This window comes from Dendropsophus ebraccatus, chromosome 13 (genome assembly GCF_027789765.1).
Source record: "Dendropsophus ebraccatus isolate aDenEbr1 chromosome 13, aDenEbr1.pat, whole genome shotgun sequence".
NCBI classification, from domain to species: domain Eukaryota; kingdom Metazoa; phylum Chordata; class Amphibia; order Anura; family Hylidae; genus Dendropsophus; species Dendropsophus ebraccatus.
In genome coordinates this window covers 9029654-9055347 of record NC_091466.1, presented here as the reverse complement: position 1 = coordinate 9055347, position 25694 = coordinate 9029654, and the positions used below count along the sequence as shown (strand labels likewise).

The 25694-nt window shown below is 50.2% G+C and overlaps 1 protein-coding gene across 1 annotated transcript; it reads right to left on the bottom strand.

Moving 5' to 3' along the window:
• Nucleotides 1–416: 416 nt before the first annotated feature.
• On the bottom strand, nucleotides 417–25694 carry DISP2 (dispatched RND transporter family member 2). The gene is made up of 8 exons (XM_069951118.1): nucleotides 25632–25694; nucleotides 14390–14821; nucleotides 13880–13909; nucleotides 13353–13476; nucleotides 13085–13200; nucleotides 11465–11589; nucleotides 11051–11148; nucleotides 417–5747 (listed from the first exon to the last, which is right to left on the bottom strand). Exons 2-8 carry the CDS (start codon nucleotides 14812–14814, stop codon nucleotides 2355–2357), a joined length of 4311 nt encoding a protein of 1436 aa, XP_069807219.1. The 5' UTR covers nucleotides 14815–14821; nucleotides 25632–25694; the 3' UTR covers nucleotides 417–2354.

Below are 25694 nucleotides of genomic sequence, written 5' to 3'. Positions count from 1 at the left end.
ATCTAGAACACTGTTGATTCTAGAACTTGGAATAAGCCATCTTTGCCGCCATCCATCTGGAGTAGTTGAGATTTGCTATGCGTTTAGTACTGCTGGCGCTCTCATGATCCACAGGTACACCATGGCCTTCAGTTGAGGAATACATAGCATGAAGCAGGGATGGGGTATGGTTTGATGATAAAAGCTAGAATGTGATCTTCAGTGGAGAAGCCAAACCCTGGGAGAGTTGAAGGTCGCCTGTTTAAAAGGCACATACCCTATAGTAGCCGATACACTGGGGCAGACTGGAGAGTGGTTGGCCTATTCAGCTATGGCTTTTTCTAATACTTGTATGCACCAGAAGGTAGAAAACTATGTCATATTGGCCAAATAAGAGTCTTCTCCAACCCCCCCCCCCCCCCCCATCATTAGTACCAGTTGAGTAGATGGATACTTTAAAGTGGCAAACACATTAGTGAAGAGACTGCTAAACCTCCATGTTGGATTTCTACTGCTCAACCCTATGGTTCTCTATGGTCCCTATGGTGGTGGTGTCTGATGGCAGCTTACCCCTCCTCTCCTCACATGAGAAGCCAATGGTTCTAGAGTATGGAGGAATCAGGAGCGACGGCTGTCTGCTGAACTATTGAAGGTGTATGGCCACCTTTAAATACAGTTTAGGGAAGCGGGTTGGTATCAACATCTACTCTAATTAAAGATGGACTCATTTTTCAAGTAATGGAAAAAAGTTAGCAAATCTACTTTTCTCCAAAAGACAAACTAGAGGAGGAGACTTTGGCGTGCCTAGCCCTTCTTCAGTAACCTTATCTCCTTCTTTCAAAGATACACTGTAAAAGATCCTACACAACTTCCAAAGGCCCATTTCTTATTTTACTCCCTACTCCTGTAAATGAGGTGTCATTGGGTCATTGGTAGTGTCTGTGATACTGTGGTGTTGCTCAAGAAGAGTCAAGAGAAAACGTTCAAGCTCCTTTTCTTTGTTGGACTCTTCTCTAAACTCTTTTTTGGACATCATATTTCACTCCTGTGATGGTCAGCTAATGTGTTTTCATTGACATGAGACTTATCTTCTCTTGATCAAACAAGTCATATTATATTGAAGGAAGTCTTAAGATGGACATACACGTTAGATTAAATTGGCTTAACCCCACGCTTTTGGGGGGATCAGCCAAGCATCTGATGTGTAGGGTAGACTCCTGACTCTATCTATGGCAGATGTTGGAGATTAGAAGAATCTGGAATGTTATACTTCTCCTGCCCAGTTCTTTTGTTTGTAAGGTGATCAGCCACCACCAGAAGTGTCTGGCAGCAGCTTATATCCCCTGACCCGATTCAGAATACGTAAGCTTGCATGTGGATGTGAAGGGTCAAAACCTACTTACTGGAACCTGTCATTTGTTTCATGCTGCCTAAACACTGACAGGCTTCTTCTATATGAGGATGATATTTATGAAGCCTGGGCCTCCGAGTCACCAAGGCTGTCGCTGGCATCTTCTCTCGGCCCAGCTGGCCTTGATTGATGGATCTCTCCATATACACAAATGGGGAAAACCCAATCAAACAGGACCCTTGTGGATGGGGACAAGCCTTCTGGAACCTCTTTGACTATGAGCATGTCTATACATACTTGTACAAAGGTAAACTATCCCTGCTTTAAGCTGCCTGTGGTTCAGGCAGCATACATCTGATGATGTTTTCCTCGAAAATTAGACAAAAGCTTGGACCTGATCCTAGATGAGATCAGCCGGTAGAGAAACTAAAATAAAGTCCACCATACGTTCCTTAGCATTACTCCAATATGGCTTCTTTAGTGACTATCCCGTCTAGTAAAGTTTCCCCCATCTAGTTTGTCATTTGACGTCATCACACAATACAAACAATTTATCATACATGCAAGAACAAATTGTGAATTTACACAAAAGTATAAATGAAATACTTAAAGTTGATATATAAAGCGTTACGGCCATGAAAACAAACATGAAACCATCAGGGATCAGCTGTCAAGTCTAATGCCATAGAGTAGGCCCTTATACATGTATGATCCTAGGTGGGGAACTCTGTGATACTTGTGTCTAGTTGTCTAGAACATCCGCCCTAATTTTATTTTTCCTTCAAACCACATTAGACTCTGGGTACTATCATTTATCATACCGCCCCCTATGGTCCAATAATTTTAGCCTTCGCATCACTGATATTCCTGATTTGGAAGGTAAATGACCTCAAATGACCTCCACGAGTAAAAAACAATACTAAAAGATCAGGAGAGGCCTTAAGTGAAATACAGGAGTATTTTCTAGCAATACCCACAGGACATTGGACTATTAGAAACACTTTCTACGTAGCATAGGAAGATTTCAACTAATGCAGCCCGAACTATGATCATTAGTCCTCTTAATCCACACATCAGGCATGTCTGGTTTGCTGTTAGGAAGAACAACTGGGGGGTCGGCATCTTGGTTCGACTGGATTTTCCATAACATATTAGTCTGTTTGGAGGATGTAGGGGAATCAAACACGGTTTCCCGTAGAGCCAATCTTAATGTTTCTCTCTTCCCGTTCAGATGACCCCTTTCACCGTGACAGGGGGAATCGGGTACATCAAGAAAGTCGGGGGAGCATCTTGCTGAGTCAGCCAGTTTTGAAGTCTGGTCAAAATCACTAAGACAAGTTTCGTTGGAGTCAAGGGCATCGAAGGAGCTACCCACCGAACATAGGCACCTGGAATATTCAAACATACGGACGTTCCTCTCGGGGGAATAGTTCACAGGACTGGAGCTTTTGGCACTATCTAAGTCACCTGATTGCTTTCGACAACGTGTGTCATGTATGTGGTCGTGATCCACCACAGATCCATTCCAGGTCTTACTGTTCATCCTCTGGTAAACGCATCGAGTGCACGATTGTTCGGACTTTGTCTTCTCGTCAAAGCTACTCTGTCTGTAGGGAGAAGAGGTTTGCAAAGCGGGATACTGGTTAAAACCTTTCTTCCCCATTGTGTTACCCTGGAAATCTGGATCTTCTTTTTGACTGTGCTGAGATCCTAATCGGTGGCACTTATTATCGGATAGCTGCATGTCTTCCGATAGGATGGATGGGCGTTTGGAGAGTTTACTAGTTGTGGTACTGTTGTCGAAACTATCACTTAAGTTCCGGGCTAAAGGCTGAAGCTCGTATTGTTCATTTTCTGTGTTTGATTCTTGGACCTTCCTTAACCGACTCTGCTTCTCATGTCCACTACAAGCAAAGGTGCCATTTACTCTTGGGTCATGGGGACATTCCCTTAAGACATTGGTGCAAGGCCACAGTATTTGTCCGCAGTTCTTTTCTGGGCCAAAAAAGCAACAAAGCGACTGAAAAAAGAAGGTGGCGAAGCCACAGCTAATGCATTTAATCATCATGATGAATATTCCCAGTTTCCTGTATGCCAACACCGTGGCCGGCAACATTATTACCCCAGCAGAAAACAAGCTGGCGGCTCCCATTGCCGTGGCACAACTCATTTGCTTTAAGGAGTATGCCACGCGGCTCAGGCGGTCAGAATGGGGACATAGATGATAGGAAATACAGTAGTTTACTGTAAAGTCCACGGAGAGTCCAACGGCTGCCGAAACAAACAGGGATTCTACAACATTTAATTGCCACTCCAGAAGAACTAAGAGGCCGACAGTCACCAGAACCGATCCTCCGATGGCAGCCACCGAAAATAAACTCAGTAACACGTTCCATGTAGTTAGAAGTAGAACTACGAATGAAATTGCTACCGCAAAGCCGGTTATCATCATGATCTCCGTGCTTAATGTATGCTGGAGGTTAAACAGGGAAAGGTTGCTGGTGAACCATCCATTTTGCAGCCCTCGAGGAGCGTTCTTTAACTCATCCATGAGCCATTTGTTTAAGGTATTGTAGAATTTCCTGGTTATGCTATAGTTGAAGCTGTAGTGATATATCGTCTGAAATTCCAGAACCAAGGCGGTCAGGTTCCCTTGGGCATCAAATCTGGTTCCAATGTCATAGGCCTCGGGACCAGCGCCGCCCCCTTGTTCCGTCACCATCATTTTGATGCAGTGGAGAAGTAAGTCTCTTGAGTAAGGAAATGAAAATTGGTTACAGCATAGATTATGGTTCTGGTCACTCTGCGAGCACTGCCGACTTTCCATCCATCGGTGGAAGTCCTCCATGAAGCAAATGTTAGATTTTTTATTCTGATCGGGAAAGTAAAAACTTTGGTTTCTCACCTTTTGACAAAGTTCCATAAGCCATCTCTGATTATCGGCGGTGTGGATGCTAAAAGCAGTATCCCTGATGAGAGTCCCATTCATGGCCGGATTTAGATGGTCTCCATTATCCACAGGCATGATCCCCCATATAAGTGTTATAGGCATGTGTTGACCTTCTCCATGTTCTTGATGCTCAAACATGAACTGGTGGCAGTATTCGGCATCGTATCTCTCGAATGGATGGCTCAGCCGAAACATCTGAACCGAAGACATGTCTGAAGATGGCAGCTTTAATTTTGGGCTCACGCAGGCAATATAGACACCACCTGCCGCCAGTGCGGCGAACCAGCAAATCCAGATATACCGGAACTTTATTACTCCACATGGAAGGAGCTTTTCGAAAAGCAGTTTCGATGTTTCGGACAAGGTGCCATGTATACTCTTAAGTTTTTGGTAAAAATTGAAAAAAACTCTTTTGTGCCCATTGCTGTTCCAGTAATCTTCAGATTTGTACGCGCAGTTGACAATAATGTATCTCTCATAAAGGACCATGGTGGCAGGCAGCCACGTTATCATGAACGCCATGTTGACTAGTATAGAGGTTCCCATGTAAATGGAAAAGCAACGAATTGAGGTAATACTACTTAGGTAACCGGCATAGAAAGCAGCTCCAGTGGTCAAGCAGGATACTAACATAAGATATACAAAATGGTGCATAGTTTGTTTCACCCACTGTAACATGCCGGCTGCCGAGTGCTGTATCTTACTGAGATTCCAAAGGTCCAAGAAGACAAAGGTATGGTTGGCGCATATACTACTAAGGATGATGATGGCGATCAGGTTAACAAAGGGAAAGAAAGTCATTCTAAAGACCAGTTTATAGAAAAAGAAGGAGATCATCAGCGAGCCCACAACCGACATCAGGACCATAAAAGTGATAAAAAAGGAACGTAGGTAAAAAGACATACTTAGAAAAATAGACAATATTGCCAGGACGGGATACACGGTATCCAAGACAAGGTAGTGCTGGAAAAGTTTCTGCTTTATCCCCAAGTCCATTCCGGTGATTGCTGTAAAATTATCAAAAAGTTCCCAGGACTCCAAGTTGTCCACGTAAATGTCCATCATGGAGGCTCCTTTTTTGGCTGGTGAGAACAACAAGCTGTACTTCAGCGACGGGACCTGGTAATCTGTGGTCTGGGGGCTTAAGAAGTCCCTGTCTACTAGAAAATGGAGCAGCTGATAGACTGCGCTGGATCGGGTGCACTTTTCAGGCACTTTGGCACACTGGGAATGTTTTTCCCTCTCGGTACGTGACCCTATGCAGGAAGGGGTGAGGGCCCCGCTGTGATAGTTTGGCGCACAGGAACGCAGCAGAACCAGCGTGTGGGAAATGTCGCTCTGTGTGATTTCCAGGCAGGACGTCCGGTTGTACATGACAGATATGTAGTTTCCAAGAGACCAGCTAGGACAGCATTCCTTGTTGTCATTGCGTTCGCACAGCTCCGAGAAGGTAGGATGTGAACGGATCTGCAGAGAGAACAGAGACAAACATTGTCATTATATAATGTAAAAAAAAAGATCAAGATTCTACTCACTATGTTACTGGTCCTCTCTTTAATGGAATTAATACTTTTCTTTACAATAAAAACAAAAAACCCCTCATAGTCCTCATAGTCCTGTCTCTCCCTGCTCTCCTTCCTGCCATCACCATTCTCCTGCCCCTGGTACCAGTAGTGGATTATAATAGGGGCGTTTCGGGCGGCAGCCCGGGGCCCTGAGCTCCTGGGGGGCCCATGACCACCCAATAAGACTTATACTTTCAGTGGTGTACTGTCTACTGGCTACACTTCCGCCATGATTTGCAAAAAAAAATCAGTTTTTTAATGGCAATTTTGCACAAATTAGGACATCATGACATTATCTGTCCTGTACTATAAACGCAAGGCTAGTGCTGCCATAGTTACAGTGGGGTGGGGGGGGCCCAGGCTTGGTGAACAGCCCGGGGCCTATGGTAAAGATAATCTGCCCCTGCCTGGTACCCTCTCCATGCTCCCACCCCTGGTAACCTCACCATGCTCCTGTTCCTGGTAACCTCTCTGTGCTCCTGTCCCTGGTAACCTCTCTCCATGCTCCTGTCTCTAGTAACCTCTCTGTGCTCCTGTCTCTAGTAACCTCTCTGTGCTCCTGTCTCTAGTAACCTCTCTGTGCTCCTGTCTCTAGTAACCTCTCTGTGCTCCTGTCTCTAGTAACCTCTCTGTGCTCCTGTCTCTGGTAGCCTCTCTATGCTCCTGTGCCTAGTAACTTTTCCATGCTCCTGTCCCTGGTAGCCTCTCCATGCTCCTGTCTCTAGTAGCCTCTCCATGCTCCTGTGTCTAGTAGCCTCCCCATGCTCCTGTGCCTAGTAACTTCTCCATGCTCCTGTCTATGGTAACCTCCCCATGCTCCTGCCTCTGCCCCTGGTAACCTCTCCATGCTCCTGTCCCTGGTAACCTCTCCATGCTCCTGTCCCTGGTAACCTCTCCATGCTCCCACCCCTGGTAACCTCTCTGTGCTCCTGCCCCTTGTACCCTCACCATGCTCCTGACCCTGGTAACCTCTCCATGCTTCTGCCCCTGGTAACCTCCCCATGCTCCTGTCTCTGGTACCCTCTCCATGCTCCTGTCTCTGGTAGCCTCTCCATGCTCCTGTCTCTGGTAGCCTCTCTATGCTCCTGACCCTTGTAACCTCTCTATGCTCCTGCCCCTGGTACCCTCTCTATGCTCCTGTCTCTGGTAGCCTCTCCAAGCTCCTGTCTCTGGTACCCTCTCCATGCTCCTGTCTCTGGTAGCCTCTCCATGCTCCTGCCCATGGTAACCTCTCCATGCTCCTTCCCCTGGTACCCTCTCCATGCTCCTTCCCCTGGTAACCTCTCCATGCTCCTGACCCTTGTGCTCTCTCCATGCTCCTGCCCCTGGTAACCTCTCCATGCTCCTGCCCCTGGTAACCTCTCCATGCTCCTGACCCTTGTGCTCTCTCCATGCTCCTGCCCCTGGTAACCTCTCCATGCTCCTTCCCCTGGTAACCTCTCCATGCTCCTTCCCCTGGTAACCTCTCCATGCTCCTGCCCCTGGTAGCCTCTCCATGCTCCTGCCCCTGGTAACCTCTCCATGCTCCTGCCCCTGGTAACCTCTCCATGCTCCTTCCCCTGGTAACCTCTCCATGCTCCTGCCCCTGGTAGCCTCTCCATGCTCCTGCCCCTGGTAGCCTCTCCATGCTCCTGCCCCTGGTAACCTCTCCATGCTCCTGCCCCTGGTAGTCTCTCCATGCTCCTTCCCCTGGTAGCCTCTCCATGCTCCTGCCCCTGGTAGCCTCTCCATGCTCCTGCCCCTGATAGCCTCTCCATGCTCCTGCCCCTGATAGCCTCTCCATGCTCCTGACCCTTGTGCCCTCTCCATGCTCCTGCCCCTGGTAACCTCTCCAGGCTCCTGCCCCTTGTGCCCTCTCCATGCTCCTGTCCCTGGTAACCTCTCCATGCTCCTGTCCCTGGTAACCTCTCCAGGCTCCTGCCCCTGGTAACCTCTCCATGCTCCTGCCCCTGGTAACCTCTCCATGCTCCTGCCCCTGGTAACATCTCCATGCTCCTGTCTCTGATAGCCTCTTCATGCTCCTGCCCCTGATAGCCTCTCCATGCTCCTGTCTCTGGTAGCCTCTCCATGCTCCTGCCCATGGTAACCTCTCCATGCTCCTTCCCCTGGTAACCTCTCCATGCTCCTGCCCCTGGTAGCCTCTCCATGCTCCTGCCCCTGGTAACCTCTCCATGCTCCTGCCCCTGGTAACCTCTCCATGCTCCTGACCCTGGTAACCTCTCCATGCTCCTGACCCTTGTGCCCTCTCCATGCTCCTGCCCCTGGTAACCTCTCCAGGATCCTGCCCCTTGTGCCCTCTCCATGCTCCTGTCCCTGGTAACCTCTCCATGCTCCTGCCCCTGGTAACCTCTCCATGCTCCTGCCCCTGGTAACCTCTCCATGCTCCTTCCCCTGGTAACCTCTCCATGCTCCTGCCCCTGGTAGCCTCTCCATGCTCCTGCCCCTGGTAACCTCTCCATGCTCCTGCCCCTGGTAACCTCTCCATGCTCCTGCCCCTGGTAGTCTCTCCATGCTCCTTCCCCTGGTAGCCTCTCCATGCTCCTGCCCCTGGTAGCCTCTCCATGCTCCTGCCCCTGATAGCCTCTCCATGCTCCTGCCCCTGATAGCCTCTCCATGCTCCTGACCCTTGTGCCCTCTCCATGCTCCTGCCCCTGGTAACCTCTCCAGGCTCCTGCCCCTTGTGCCCTCTCCATGCTCCTGCCCCTGGTAGCCTCTCCATGCTCCTGCCCCTTGTGCCCTCTCCATGCTCCTGCCCCTGGTAGCCTCTCCATGCTCCTGCCCCTGGTAACCTCTCCATGCTCCTGTCTCTGGTACTCTCTCCATGCTCCTGACCCTTGTGCCCTCTCCATGCTCCTGTCCCTGGTAACCTCTCCATGCTCCTGCCTCTGGTAACCTCTCCATGCTCCTGCCCCTGGTAACCTCTCCATGCTCCTGCCCCTGGTAACATCTCCATGCTCCTGTCTCTGATAGCCTCTTCATGCTCCTGCCCCTGATAGCCTCTCCATGCTCCTGACCCTGGTAACCTCTCCATGCTCCTGACCCTTGTGCCCTCTCCATGCTCCTGCCCCTGGTACCCTCTCCATGCTCCTGCCCCTGGTACCCTCTCCATGCTCCTGCCCCTGGTACCCTCTCTATGCTCCTGTTTCTGGTACCCTCTCCATGCTCCTGCCCCTGGTACCCTCTCCATGCTCCTGACCCTTATGCCCTCTCCATGCTCCTGCCCCTGGTAACCTCTCCATGCTCCTGCCCCTGGTAACCTCTCCATGCTCCTGACCCTTGTGCTCTCTCCATGCTCCTGCCCCTGGTAACCTCTCCATGCTCCTGCCCCTGGTAACCTCTCCATGCTCCTGCCCCTGGTAACCTCTCCATGCTCCTGCCCCTGGTAACCTCTCCATGCTCCTGACCCTGGTAACCTCTCCATGCTCCTGACCCTTGTGCTCTCTCCATGCTCCTGCCCCTGGTAACCTCTCCATGCTCCTGTCCCTGGTAGCCTCTCCATGCTCCTGCCCCTGGTAACCTCTCCATGCTCCTGTCTCTGGTACCCTCTCCATGCTCCTGTCCCTGGTAACTTCTCCATGCTCCTTTCCCTGGTAACCTCTCCATGCTCCTGTCCCCGGTAACCTCTCCATGCTCCTGCCCCTGGTAGCCTCTCCATGCTCCTGTCCCTGGTAACTTCTCCATGCTCCTTTCCCTGGTAACCTCTCCATGCTCCTGTCCCTGGTAACCTCTCCATGCTCCTGTCCCTGGTAACCTCTCCATGCTCCTGTCCCTGGTAACCTCTCCATGCTCCTGTCCCTGGTAACCTCTCCATGCTCCTGTCCCTGGTAACCTCTCCATGCTCCTGTCCCTGGTAACCTCTCCATGCTCCTGTCCCTGGTAACCTCTCCATGCTCCTTTCCCTGGTAACCTCACCATGCTCCTGTTCCTGGTAACCTCTCAATGCTCCTGTCTCTGGTACCCTCTCCATGCTCCTGTCCTTGGTAACCTCTCTATGCTCCTTTCCCTGGTAACCTCTCCATGCTCCTGTCCCTGGTAACCTCTCCATGCTCCTGTCCCTGGTAACCTCTCTATGCTCCTTTCCCTGGTAACCTCTCCATGCTCCTACCCCTGGTAACCTCTCCATGCTCCTGACCCTTGTGCTCTCTCCATGCTCCTGCCCCTGGTAACCTCTCCATGCTCCTGTCCCTGGTAACCTCTCCATGCTCCTTTCCCTGGTAACCTCTCCATGCTCCTGCCCCTGGTAACCTCTCCATGCTCCTGTCCCTGGTAACCTCTTCATGCTCCTTTCCCTGGTAACCTCTCCATGCTCCTTTCCCTGGTAACCTCTCCATGCTCCTGCCCCTGGTAACCTCTCCATGCTCCTGTCCCTGGTAACCTCTCCATGCTCCTTTCCCTGGTAACCTCACCATGCTCCTGCCCCTGGTAACCTCTCAATGCTCCTGTCTCTGGTAACCTCTCCATGCTCCTGTCTCTGGTACCCTCTCCATGCTCCTTTCCCTGGTAACCTCTCCATGCTCCTGTCCCTGGTAACCTCTCCATGCTCCTGTCTCTGGTACCCTCTCCATGCTCCTGACCCTTGTGCACTCTCCATGCTCCTGCCCCTGGTAACCTCTCCATGCTCCTGTCTCTGGTAACCTCTTCATGCTCCTGTCTCTGGTACCCTCTCCATGCTCCTGTCCCTGGTAACCTCTCCATGCTCCTTTCCCTGGTAACCTCTCCATGCTCCTACCCCTGGTACCCTTGCTTGACTTTGATTGCTGACTATACTTTCTTGTCTGACCCAAGGTGCCACCTGCTCCATCAGACCAGCCCACATGAGGACCTGGTACCCGCTAGCTACAGAAGTCCAGCCTCCACTTCCTAGAGTGGATAAAGGGATGAAAACATAGATGGGGCCTAGATTCTGCTCCTGAGTTTGGTCCTAAGTTGAACCAGTTGGATCCCCCAGCGGGTCCACACCATGGTCTATTACAGGATCTAAATCATTTGTGGACATAAAGTGTAAAAACTATTTCTATGCAATTTTGGTTGGCAGTAAACACAATTTTGGTTGTTTAGCCACATAGGTTGGCAGGGAAAGAGGACAAACAGAAATGATTGTGGGCTCAGACTACGCCCTGTTAGTTGTCACTAGCCATGATGTCTGCATAGTTCTAAATTGACCAGACAACCCCTTTAAGGCACGATGCAGCATGTGGTACTGACCTTCTCTTTTTCTATACGGCACATGGATTGGATTGCCTGCAGGTTCCATAAACTTCCCGCGGTTTTGGACATGAATACAAGCTGCGAATAGCTTTTGGCTAGAAAAAAACAAAGAACATTTCTATTAAAAATGATTTCAAAATTGTCTGAAATTGACTATTTTGGGCTGAAGGTTAAAGTTATAAGGGCTTCCTTAGATTTCTCAGGAGAGAAGGGTCGTGTACATTGGATGTCAGTATGCCCGATCCTTTTGGTGGTCGGTGGTCTCTGTACTGATACTTTTCATGGTGTTGTGTGGGGTTGCTGTACCCCTCTGCCCAACAAGACCATACAGTTCTGATATCCCATCACCCCTAGCACTGGCTATACACATTGTACACATGTAACGCCCCATCCCTATATATCAGCACTTACATGGGGGTCCGCAGAAGAAGCCGTCCACCCCATCCTTTTGATCCACCATTCTGCGGTGACGAGTGTCTCTCTTGGTGATCTGGAAGAGCTTCTCATTTCTTCTGCTGAAGTCCAGGTTATCCAGGCTGACAAATACATAGAGCTACACATTACACAGGCATCATTTCCCTAGGTAGTGTGTGTGTGTATATATATATATATATATATATATATATATATATATATATATATATACAGGCGTCTATAGCAGCACTTATCACCAGTACATGGACACTATGACGGCACGTGATGGTCCGAGCAGTGCACAATTACATGGGATTAATGATTAACGTCCTATTGCATATCACCCGCTACATGTCTGTAATAACAACCCGGCTAATAATAATACAGCCCCACACAATATAACAGGACAGACACAGCTGTGGTATAGTTGATGAGTAGAAATTATACATACAGTATATTGGTCTTACACAGGCACTTGTTTCTTCAGTGGCAAAAGCTGAAGTACAATTTTAGGGGTGGTCTCGTGAAGCAGGAAGTGCTGCTTAGTGGTCATTGTTGGGACAGCAGTGGTTGGGGGTCAGTGAGGTGAGTATTCCTTTATGTAATTTTTTTTGCATGTGTAAGAAAAGTAGGGAGAATGAGTACTCCTTCCAGATAGAAGGAGATAGATAAGTGCAGAGGATAAGTACTCCCTCCAAATAAATGGAGATAGTTTGGAAGGATGAGTACTCCCTATAAATAGATGGAGATAGACAGATGGAGATAGATAGATAGATAGATAGATAGATAGATAGATAGATGGGAAGGATGAGTACTCTCCATAGATAGACAGACAGAGATAGATAGGTGGGGAGGATGAGTACTCCCTATAGATAAATGGAGATAGTTGGGGAGGATGAGTACTCCCTATAGATAAATGGAGATAGTTGGGGAGGATGAGTACTCCCTATAGATAAATGGAGATAGTTGGGGAGGATGAGTACTCCCAACAACTAGAAAGAGATAGATGGGGAGGGTGAGTACTCCCTATAGATAGACAGAGATAGATAGTTGGGGAGGATGAATACTCCCTATAGATAGATAGGTGGAGAGGATGAGTACTCCCTACAACTAGACGGAGATAGATGGAGAGGGTGAGTACTCCCTATAGACAGACGGAGATAGATGGGAAGGGTGAGTACTCTTTTATTAATTGCTATAAAGCTCAGTTGCAGCCATGACTGTGCAGACCATGCAGTAAGAAGGTGTGTGACACAACAAGCATATTCCTCTTCCTCATGCTTCAGGTAATATCATTAATCTTTATAGTCGGTCCCACAATTATATCTATATTTCCCTTATGTGCAAAATGTAACAACTGGAATATTGATAATAAAATCCTGCTGGTAGATATAGCTGCTATATACTTGTTAATGGCGCCCCCCTGGATGTATTACAGGAGATTGGGAAGCAGGAGGACACCAGGGGGCGCCATAACACCTCTGTAACAGCAACATTATTATTTCTATTACTCTACTAAGAAATTATGTTCTGCACAACATAATATGCCATCATGGAATATCCCTTTAATCACTTTAAGCCACGAATTACATAACAAGCTGCCTAATTCCACCATACCTGCTTTTCTCCCCATGCGGATAGAGGGATAAAACCTTTCTGTAGCCCGTGTTGCTTTGTATATTTTTCCACGTTATTAATTTCCTTCCAATGTCCGTATCTCTGGGCTCGAAACCCTGCAAGGTGCCAAGGAGAAATGTATAGGTGTGACTCCTGCTCTGGATATATAATGTGTTCTGCTCCTAATGTCAGCATTGTATATGGGGCAGGCAGTAGAACAGGTGCTGCTTCCTGCCCTAAGCCCGAAACACATGGACGGAACGCTCACCATCAGGGGGTTGGAGAAGTCTGGCAGACGTCCAGCCAGAAGTCCCGCCAAAGTACACACCAGAATAAGGAGCAACCAGACGGCCAAGACGGGGAGAGGCCAGTCACTGATCAGCTGCGAGTAGCTGCAGATCACAAGAAAACTGACATTTAGAAAGCATTTATAAACCCATTTTCAATTTAACTTCTTTAAAGTATATACTTTTCTTTTTACCACTTTGGCACATTAAAAAAACTGAGCAATTCAAGTGGAGACTAGTGTTGAACGGATCTGTTAAAATGTTTGCGTTCTGCAACTTTATCCGAACCCGAACAATCAGTGCTTGACTCCCTGAAATTGTATGCCCCCCTAGGGCTGCCAGGAAAACATGAACATAGTATAGGCCAGAAGCTGTATCCACATTTTCCTGGCAGCCCTAGGGCGGCATTGGTCTACTTCACGCTAGGAGTCCTGCTGTAAAAAAAAGTAATGGCTGTCTCTGACAGTAAAACATACTCAGCACTATAGAAAGATACTTCTTCACGTACCTTTTTGGCATCCGGAACGCTTTATCATGTCTTCAAAAATAACAAAACACAATATTAGTATAATGACAAACATAAAAGAGGTAATAAAATATCCATGTACTCTGGTACTACCAGGCTGGGGCGACATTGATGTCTGTATCAAGACACATTACAGCTAATAAAAGTGAATGTGCTCATGGCCACCAGTTGCTATCTGGTTGTGCCAAAAGATGGGTCATGAAGCAGCCACATTCACTTTTGTTAACTCTGATACATAATATTCTTTGGCTGTGTCTTCATGTGGCCTTAGCCTAAATGGCACTCAGTGGCGGTAGTGCCAGGATGTTACAGCCTTGTGTTCCATTTGCAATCTCTTCACCTTACAGTTATCCCTAATAGAAATAACTTGGAGGATCACTCAATAATAGTATATTATGTAATTATTAGTACAGGTGAAATAGAGTGTGTACTTAAATAGTGGCAGCGTATAATACACAAAGCCTACATCACAACACCTACTGTTGGTCTTACCTTACAGTGACTACATGGTGCTGCAGCGGCTGTTTGGCCCTTCGGTCACTGTCCCACTGCTTCCAGATACAGCCCACGGATTGATGGGAAAGATCGGTGGAAGTATTAATGCTGGACTGGTGAGAGCACAGCGTCTTAAGGTCCTCGTGCCCTGGCAGTTGCGGCACGGTGTAGCTCAGCTTGCGCTCCTGGTGGTTGCAGTGGCAGCACTTTTGATGGGGACGTGCCTCACATGCACTGGGGGACAGCTGACCATTGGATCTGCTCATTGATGGTTGCTGATAGTGACCAGAGGTAGACAGACGGTCTCGGGGGCAGGTGGGGGACTCTTTTGGAAAGCAGTGGTGGACCTTCTGCAGGGTCGCTGTGTTTGGTGTTAAGTTACTCAGCACTATGTTCTCTTTTTCACAATTTTCTTCGTCCATCAGATTTCTGGGAAGTAAGACCATAAAAAGAATGTTAGTCCTGTCAAAAACTAACATGAAACAAACTCAAAACTGCTCAGTCTTCTGTATAGGTGGCCATACATACACTGTTTCCCCCAAAATAAGACAATCTCTTATTTACATTTTTGCTCCGAAAGATTTGCCTTATTTTTGTCTTATTTTTCCATGAAGAAGACATCCCCTAAAAAGGACATTTATTATATACTGTACAGTCTGGAGACTGTAATCATCTCCCACAATAGTTACTGGACCACTTGTACAACAGGGACAGTATTGCAGCTTCCGTACACCAGGGGGAGCTCACCACAGCACACTTGTACAGCACAGCAGGGACAGCATATTTTATGGCGGCTTCTGGCCACCAAGGGTAGCTCATCACAGGACACTCATATAGCACAGTATGGACAGTGTATGGTATGGCAGCTTCTGGCCACCAGGGGGAGCTCCCCACAGCACACTAATACAGCACAGCAGGGACAGCGTATAGTATGGAGGCTTCCGACCACCAGGGGGAGCTCAATACAGCACACTCATACAGCACAGCAGGGACAGTGTACGGTATGGTGGCAGATGACGGGATAATGGATGACTATGTGCAGCTACATTTGGCAGTAGGGGACAACAGGTATGGCTTCAGGTGATGGGCCTCTTGATGCTTTGCCTGCATCAAGAAGCCGTGGAAGGGAACATCGGGGTTGCCGGCAGGTGACTGTCTTCATGTCCTGCATGCAGCTGCTCTGCAACGGACGGTGAGGGTGGGAGACAACAGCGGCGGGCAAAAAAGAATCCCATTTGGTGTTCTGTTTGGCAGGCATGGCACTCTCTCCCTTCTCCTCAGATACAGCTGTGGCACTATCTCCCTCCTCCCCAGATGCAGCCGTGGCGCTCTCTCCCCCCTCCTTGGATACAGCCGTGGCGCTTTCTCCCAACTCCTTGGATACAGCCATGGCACTCTCTCCCCCTCCTTGGATACAGCCGTGGCGCTCTCTCTCCCTCCTTGGATATAGCCGTGGCGCTCTCTCCCCCCTCCTTGGATACAGCCATGGCACTCTCTCCCCCCTCCTTGGATACAGCCGTGGCGCTCTCTCCCCCCTCCTTGGATACAGCCGTGGCGCTCTCCCCCCTCCTTGGATACAGCCGTGGCGCTCTTTCCCCCCTCCTTGGATACAGCCGTGGCGCTCTCTCTCCCCTCCTTGGATACAGCCGTGGCTCTCTCTCCCCCCTCCTTGGATACAGCCGTGGCGCTCTCTCCCCCCTCCTTGGATACAGCCGTGGCGCTCTCTCCCCCCTCCTTGGATACAGCCGTGGCGCTCTCTCCCCCCTCCTTGGATACAGCCGTGGCGCTCTCTCGCTCCGTGATACGCCATTACACCTCGCCGCCTTTTCTCATTATAATCTTCATTAATTGAAGCTCTGGCTGTAATCACACATTTCCGGACCTTTCTCCCGTGGGAAATGAAGTCTTCTCTGTCGGATGGAGCGCGGGCCGGTTTAGCTGCTAATCCAATGACTTCCTGACTCTGCGTGATGAGAGCTCAGTGCCCGGGAATCGACATCTGCCGGTGGTGAAGGAAATAAACAATCCCCAAACTGTAATCTCCTCTCCCCGCTCCATCCGTAATCATCACGGCAGATGACCGGGGAGCCATGGACCGGGACTTCTATCTGCACAGTTGTTTCTTTCCATATGTCCCATTAGTTTATATGAGTATGTGGTGTTAAGGTGGTGGAGGGGGGCGATTGCAGAGACCAACTCCACAACAAAAAGTCACATAATTTCAGGCATCCCTCCCATGCTCATCCTCAATATGGGGCTATAAAGTATAAAGTGGTTCGTCATACAGGAGCACCCTGGTCCTTCACATCCAGCAGGATAACCATCATACAGGAGCGTCCTGGTCCTCACAGGACATGATAACCCAGCATCATACAGGAGCACCCTGGTCCCTCACATCCAGCAGGATAACCATCATACAGGAGCATCCTGGTCCTCACAGGACATGATAACCCGGCATCATACAGGAGCACCCTGGTCCCTCACATCCAGCAGGACATGATAACCCGGCATCATACAGGAGCACCCTGGTCCCTCACATCCAGCAGGGTAACCCGGCATCATACAGGAGCACCCTGGTCCCTCACATCCAGCAGGATAACCCACCATCATACGGGAGCACCCTGGTCCCTCACACCCACCAGGACATGATAACCCGGCATCATACAGGAGCACCCTGGTCCCTCAAATCCAGCAGGACATGATAACCCGGCATCATACAGGAGCACCCTGGTCCCTCACATCCAGCAGGACATGATAACCTGCCATCATACAGGAGCACCCTGGTCCCTCACACCCAGCAGGACACCCAGCATCATACAGGAGCACCCTGGTCCCTCACACCCAGCAGGACACCCGGCATCATACAGGAGCACCCTGGTCCTGTCGGCCGGCCTCACATGGTGGACATGCTGCGAAGTCTTAATACTCTTTGTGGCTTCTCGGCAGCTTTTTACTAATCTAAGACATTGGGGATGAGATATTACGGCCGCCGACCACAGACAGAGCCTGGCAACCATCCCTGGCTTGGCTCGTGTGCCGGGATCTGCTCGACAACTGTAATTAAGAGCCGGCGCTTCCTCCGCGCCCAGATAAAAATAACTCACATCTGACGGAAGATCTTTAGATATTTAACCCCTTCCCAACCGCTGCGCAGTGTTCTTCAGGGGGGCTTCACATTGTGCTATGCTCTGGACCAGGGAAAGGGGCCCTCCAGCTGTCGCAAAACTACAACTCCCATCATGCCTGGACAGCCATGGCTGTCCAGGCATGATGGGAATTGTAGTTTTGCAACAACTGGAAAGCAGAAGGTTCCCCATCCGTGTTCTATACAATCCCCATCTAAACATCCTGTGCTCCTGATCGCAGAACAATATGACGGGTCTATGAGAGTTTAACCCCTCTGATGCCGCAGTCAGTAGTGACCACTGCATCTAAGGGGTCTGACAGATACCAGGAACAATACATAATGAGCAGGATGGTGTCTATTACATCTCTGGCCACAATCCTCACGCTGAACCAAATGAATCACTTCATGAATATGGAGAGAGGTGAACTGAGAGGGCAAAGGAAAGACACCTGGAGAGCCCCGAGACACACAGAGAGCCCCGAGACACACGGAGACCCCCGAGACACACGGAGGGCCCCGAGACACATGGAGAGCCCCGAGACACACGGAGAGCCCCGAAACACACGGAGAGCCCAGAGACACACGGAGAGCCCGAGACACATGGAGAGCCCCAAGACACATGGAGACCCCCGAGACACATGGAGGGCCCCGAGACACATGGAGAGCCCCGAGACACATGGAGAGCCCCGAGACACATGGAGAGCCCCGAAACACACGGAGAGCCCCGAGACACACGGAGAGCCCCGAGACACATGGAGGGCCCCGAGACACACGGAGAGCCCCGAGACACACGGAGACCCCCGAGACACACGGAGGGCCCCGAGACACATGGAGAGCCCCGAGACACACGGAGAGCCCCGAAACACACGGAGAGCCCAGAGACACACGGAGAGCCCGAGACACATGGAGAGCCCCAAGACACATGGAGACCCCCGAGACACATGGAGGGCCCCGAGACACATGGAGAGCCCCGAGACACATGGAGAGCCCCGAGACACATGGAGAGCCCCGAAACACACGGAGAGCCCCGAGACACACGGAGAGCCCCGAGACACACGGAGAGCCCAGAGACACACAGAGATCCCCGAGACACACAGAGAGCCCCGAGACACACGGAGGGCCCCGAGATACATGGAGGGCCCCGAAACACACGGAGAGCCCCGAGACACACGGAGAGCCCCGAGACACACGGAGAGCCCCGAGACACACGGAGGGCCCCGAGACACATGGAGAGCCCCGAGACACACGGAGAGCCCCGAAACACACGGAGAGCCCAGAGACACACGGAGAGCCCCGAGACACACGGAGAGCCCCGAGACACATGGAGGGCCCCGAGACACATGGAGGGCCCCGAGACCCATGGAGAGCCCCGAGACCCATGGAGAGCCCCGAAACACACGGAGAGCCCAGAGACACATGGAGGGCCCCGAGACACATGGAGGGCCCCGAGACACATGGAGACCCCCGAGACACATGGAGGGCCCCGAGACACATGGAGGGCCCCGAGACACACGGAGACCCCCGAGACACACGGAGGGCCCCGAGACACATGGAGAGCCCCGAGACACACGGAGAGCCCCGAAACACACGGAGAGCCCAGAGACACACGGAGAGCCCCGAGACACACGGAGAGCCCCGAGACACATGGAGGGCCCCGAGACACATGGAGGGCCCCGAGACCCATGGAGAGCCCCGAGACCCATGGAGAGCCCCGAAACACACGGAGAGCCCAGAGACACATGGAGGGCCCCGAGACACATGGAGGGCCCCGAGACACATGGAGGGCCCCGAGACACATGGAGGGCCCCGAGACACATGGAGACCCCCGAGACACATGGAGGGCCCCGAGACACATGGAGGGCCCCGAGACACATGGAGGGCCCCGAGACACACGGAGAGCCCAGAGACACATGGAGGGCCCCGAGACACATGGAGACCCCCGAGACACATGGAGGGCCCCGAGACACACGGAGAGCCCCGAGACACATGGAGGATCCCGAGACACATGGAGGGCCCCGAGACACATGGAGGGCCCCGAGACACACGGAGACCCCCGAGACACATGGAGGGCCCCGAGACACATGGAGAGCCCCGAGACACATGGAGGGCCCCGAGACACACGTAGAGGCCCGAGACACATGGAGAGCCCCGAGACACACGGAGAGCCCAAAGACACATGGAGGGCCCAGAGACACATGGAGAGCCCCGAGACACATGGAGGGCCCCGAGACACATGGAGGGCCCCGAGACACATGGAGACCCCCGAGACACATGGAGGGCCCCGAGACACATGGAGAGCCCCGAGACACAGGGAGAGCCCCGAGACACATGGAGGGCCCCAAGACACATGGAGACCCCCGAGACACATGGAGGGCCCCGAGACACATGGAGAGCCCCGAGACACAGGGAGAGCCCCGAGACACATGGAGGGCCCAGAGACACATGGAGGGCCCCGAGACACATGGAGAGCCCCGAGACGCATCAAGAGCTTGTATCAGAGGAGGAAAACATGGACGCCTATAAGACCAGAAGCCGAATGTTATCCTATAGATACATGGCTGTGTTACTACTGTGTTACTATACACAATACTATATTACTATAAACAGTACTATGCTACTATACACAACATGGTAGGAAGACTTAGAGGATCATGGGGGAGGATACAGTAAATATGATATATTGGATTAGCCATAGCCACCGCAATGTTTTACTTATATTTTACCATAAAATGTATGGGTAAACAGAAAAAAAAAAAATAACATTTGTGAAGTCGGGAAAAACAAAACAAAAAACAAAGTCCCATTGTAGGGGTGTTGATCAGTCAGTGACTAATGCAAATTCCCACCACTGATCCCTTTAAATGCCACAATCACCACTGATCAATGCATTTAAAGGGGCTAATGGCCGACATCAGTGTGACTGCTGATGTCGGTCGTTGATGGTGAATTTTGGCTGCTGATAGTAGCTGACACCTGCTGTCTGTATCAACACAGTAAAGTTATAGGTCAGACTTGATGGACTCTAAACAATATCTGACAAGTTGTATTGCATTGTATTGTACAAGACATCAAGAGGTCAAGTGTCATATGAAGGGTTAAAGGGAAAGCAAAATAAAGTAAAAATATATATTTTTTGTATATATACCCATAATGTTAAAGAGACTCTGTCAGTAGGTTTATGGTGTCCTATCTCAGGGTAGCATAAACTAGTGACAGAGAAGCTGAGCAGAATAATGTATCACTCACATTGTTCTCTGCAGCTGATACAAAGATCTTCTCCTGAATAACATGGATAATAAGAAGTCCTCTCCATTATGTGTGTGAGCTCAGTAGTCCTGGATATTCATGAGAAGCGGAAAACTCCACCCACCAGCTGCTGATTGGCAGTTATCTATCCATGCCGTGTAGAGGCAGTCACCTGTCAATCAGCAGCTGGAGGGCGGGGGAGTTGTCGCAGATACAGCCTGCCAAGGACTTGTTTACATCAGCCGTCTCAGAAGGGAGGGGGGAGGAGGGGGAGACAGAGAGAAAAGCTCACACACAGATTTTTGTGTCTTCAGCAGAAAGCAGCAACTGAGAACTGGGGGAAGAAGACTAAATAGATAATAACAAGTATGGAAGGAATTGTTAGTCTCACCATAGACAGCAACATATCAAGAGTTATGTCTGAGTGGAATGTCCCTTTAAATGATGCAACTCTGCATACAATATGATTTCATTGTTATTATACAGAGTCTTAATTCTAATCGGCAGAGTAAAGCAGAGTTGTGTCTGTAGCGTAGTCCTTATACACGACCTCTATAGTATATAGACTGAGGCCGGCACAGGGAACATTATACAATCACGTCTATAAAGAGTTAATGGGAGAGATGGCGGCCCGGGCGCAAGGAGTGGGGGGTGGGGGTGCGCAGCACAACAGGGGAAGATAAATGTCCTGCTTTATTGGAACAGGACAAGGTTAAGTAAACAGCTGTATACAGTGTGTATGCTCCATCTATATCTATATCATGTGTCCACAATGAATGGGGCAGATGCTGTATCTCCTATAGTGACGGCGTACAGCTAATAGATAACCTGCCGTATAGCTTATCATGCTGCGTTCCCATCACCGCAGATCCCTCATCTCTCCTGTCACCGCAGAAAACCTCTCCTGCTCTCCATACTGGAGAGAATACACTACTTCCTGCAGAACATACAGCAGCTGAAAAGTACTGGAAGACTGTAGATTTTTTTTTAATATAGAAGTAAATTACAAATCTGTATAACTTTGTAGTTATAGATTTGTATGGAGAGAAAAGCTCACATACAGATTTTTGTGTCTTCAGCAGAAGGCAGCAGCTGAGAACTGGGGGAAGGAGACTGTTTGGGTAATAACCAGTATGAAAGGAATTGTTTGTCTCTAGGAGGGGGGATGATTCCGCATGTATATTACCTGACTGTAATACGCCTTACCCATGTGGTCGATTTGGTGCAAAATTGTACAAGTAGTCGAGCAAATAAATGAAATAGAAAAAACAAAAAGCCAAAAACAACAACATAAACATTACATTATAAACAGCTGAAAGGAGGCAACATACAAAGGGGGGGGGGGATTATGAAAATGAAACAAATAAAAGCAATAGACGGAGCCTGTACAGCTTGTAGCTCCCATCATGCATTGACACGTGCAAGAAGCTAGTTCATGATGGGGGTTGTAGTGTTGCTGTACAGGGGGCCCAGGACTGATGCTTTGTCTCCAATAAATACATATTATATGGATATAACCTGCTGCATGTCACACATAACAGATGTCAGAGATGAAGGTGCTGGTGATGCTGTCAGGGGATGATGGGAGTTGTTGTTCTGCAATTGCTGTGGAGGCCCGGCTGTACATAGTATATGGATATGATATGTATTATGTGACACATAACAGAAATGAAGGTGGTAGTGATGCTGTCAGGATGTCAGGGGATGATGGGAGTTGTGGTTCTGCAATTACTGGGGTGTCACATGGTCATCACCTTCCATAGAGGACACATATTATATGGATATAATGTGCTTTATGTGACACATAACTGATGTCAGAGATGAAAGGGTAAAGGTGCTGGTGATGCTACCAGGGTATGATGGGAGTTGTTGTTCTGCAATTACTGGGGTGTCACATGATCCACAGGCCTGATGATTCACCCTCTATTGATGACACATGTTATATGGATACCGAGTACATCATCAGACACATAACAGATGTGGGAGATAGAAGAGCTAGTGCTGCTGCCAGGATGTCAGGACATGATGAGAGTTGTAGTTTAGAGAGCCACAGGTTGGGAAGCACCATTGTACTTGGTCCCCCAGGCCTTATACTACCTGGTCCTGACCTCCTATAGAGGACACATATGCTATGGATAATCAGAGCCTCATCTGACACATAACAGATGTGGGAGATAGAAGTGCTAGTGATGCCGCCAGGGCATGATGGGAGTTGTTGTTCTGCAATTACTGGGGTGTCACATGGTCATCCCCCTCCAATAGAGGACACATATTCTATGGATAATCAGAACATCATCTGACACAAAACAGATGTCCAAGATGAAGGGATGAAGGTGCTGGTGATGCTGTCAGGGGATGATGGGAGTTATAGTTCTGCAATTACTGGGGTGTCACATGGTCATCACCTCCCATACTATATGAATATAATGTGACACATAGCAGAGGCGGCAAAGCTGGTGATGCTTCAGGCTATGATGGGAGTTGTTGTTCTGCAGTTACTAAGGTGTCTTCTGGGTATAATGTGACACATATTACAGATGGGAGATGGCAGAGCTGGGGATGCAGTATATACACTGGAGGGGAGACATCCCACCCTGGCTATAGTGATAGATGGCAGGGGGCTATAGGGAGATGGCAGGGGGCTATAGGGAGATGGCAGGGGGCTGTAGTGATAGATGGCAGGGGGCTATAGTGATAGATGGCAGGGGGCTATAGGGAGATGGCAGGGGGCTGTAGTGATAGATGGCAGGGGGCTATAGTGATAGATGGCAGGGGGCTATAGTGATAGATGACAGGGGGCTATAGGGAGGTGGCAGGGGGCTGTAGTGATAGATGGAAGGGGGCTATAGTGATAGATGGCAGGGGGCTATAGTGATAGATGGCAGGGGGCTATAGTGATAGATGGCAGGGGGCTATAGTGATAGATGACAGGGGGCTATAGTGATAGATGGCAGGGGGCTATAGTGATAGATGGCAGGGGGCTATAGTGATAGATGGCAGGGGGCTATAGTGATAGATGGCAGGGGGCTATAGTGATAGATGGCAGGGGGCTATAGTGATAGATGACAGGGGGCTATAGTGATAGATGGCAGGGGGCTATAGGGAGGTGGCAGGGGGCTATAGTGATAGATGGCAGGGGGCTATAGTGATAGATGGCAGGGGGCTATAGTGATAGATGGCAGGGGGCTGTAGTGCTGTCTGGCAGGGGGCTGTAGTGATAGATGGCAGGGGGCTGTAGTGATAGATGACAGGGGGCTGTAGTGATAGATGACAGGGGGCTATAGTGATAGATGGCAGGGGGCTATAGTGATAGATGGCAGGGGGCTATAGTGATAGATGGCAGGGGGCTATAGTGATAGATGGCAGGGGGCTATAGTGATAGATGACAGGGGGCTATAGTGATAGATGGCAGGGGGCTATAGGGAGGTGGCAGGGGGCTATAGTGATAGATGGCAGGGGGCTATAGGGAGATGGCAGGGGGCTATAGTGATAGATGGCAGGGGGCTATAGTGATAGATGGCAGGGGGCTATAGGGAGATGGCAGGGGGCTGTAGTGCTGTCTGGCAGGGGGCTGTAGTGATAGATGGCAGGGGGCTATAGTGATAGATGACAGGGGGCTATAGTGATAGATGGCAGGGGGCTGTAGTGCTGTCTGGCAGGGGGCTGTAGTGATAGATGGCAGGGGGCTATAGTGATAGATGACAGGGGGCTGTAGTGATAGATGACAGGGGGCTGTAGTGATAGATGACAGGGGGCTGTAGTGATAGATGGCAGGGGGCTATAGTGATAGATGACAGGGGGCTATAGTGATAGATGGCAGGGGGCTATAGTGATAGATGACAGGGGGCTGTAGTGATAGATGGCAGGGGGCTATAGTGATAGATGGCAGGGGGCTATAGGGAGATGGCAGGGGGCTATAGTGATAGATGACAGGGGGCTGTAGTGATAGATGGCAGGGGGCTATAGTGATAGATGGCAGGGGGCTATAGGGAGATGGCAGGGGGCTATAGTGATAGATGGCAGGGGGCTGTAGTGATAGATGGCAGGGGGCTATAGTGATAGATGACAGGGGGCTATAGGGAGATGGCAGGGGGCTATAGTGATAGATGGCAGGGGGCTGTAGTGATAGATGGCAGGGGGCTATAGTGATAGATGGCAGGGGGCTATAGGGAGGTGGCAGGGGGCTATAGTGATAGATGGCAGGGGGCTATAGTGATAGATGGCAGGGGGCTATAGTGATAGATGACAGGGGGCTGTAGTGATAGATGGCAGGGGGCTATAGTGATAGATGGCAGGGGGCTATAGTGATAGATGGCAGGGGGCTATAGTGATAGATGGCAGGGGGCTATAGGGAGGTGGCAGGGGGCTGTAGGGAGGTGGCAGGGGGCTGTAGTGATAGATGGCAAGGGGCTATAGTGATAGATGGCAGGGGGCTATAGTGATAGATGGCAGGGGGCTATAGTGATAGATGGCAGGGGGCTATAGTGATAGATGGCAGGGGGCTATAGTGATAGATGGCAGGGGGCTATAGTGATAGATGGCAGGGGGCTGTAGTGATAGATGGCAGGGGGCTGTATGGGAGGTGGTAGGGGGCTATAGTGATAGATGGCAGGGGGCTATAGTGCTGACAGGGGGCTATAGTGATAGATGGCAGGGGGCTATAGGGAGGTGGCAGGGGGCTATAGTGATAGATGGCAGGGGGCTATAGGGAGGTGGCAGGGGGCTATAGTGATAGATGGCAGGGGGCTGTATGGGAGGTGGCAGGGGGCTGTATGGGAGGGGGCACAGGGTGTGAGGGTGAGGAGGCTGCTGGCACCTTACAGATGGGGGGCCATGCACAATGATGGGGGTGATTGCTCTGACTACCTGGGCTCCTCCCTTGGGCTGTCACTGCTGCCACCAGCATGCTCTTCCTGGCAATGGCGTCTG

Excerpts from the sequence above, each read along its gene's own strand:
- DISP2 (XM_069951118.1), bottom strand. The coding sequence starts at position 14,814 with ATGGACGAAGAAAATTGTGAAAAAGAGAACATAGTGCTGAGTAACTTA. Across the intron at positions 11,149-11,464 it reads CTTCTTCTGCGGACCCCCAT|CCAAAAGCTATTCGCAGCTT; the intron begins GTAAGTGCTGAT and ends GTTTTTTTCTAG. Across the intron at positions 5,748-11,050 it reads GCCGTATAGAAAAAGAGAAG|ATCCGTTCACATCCTACCTT; the intron begins GTCAGTACCACA and ends TTCTCTCTGCAG.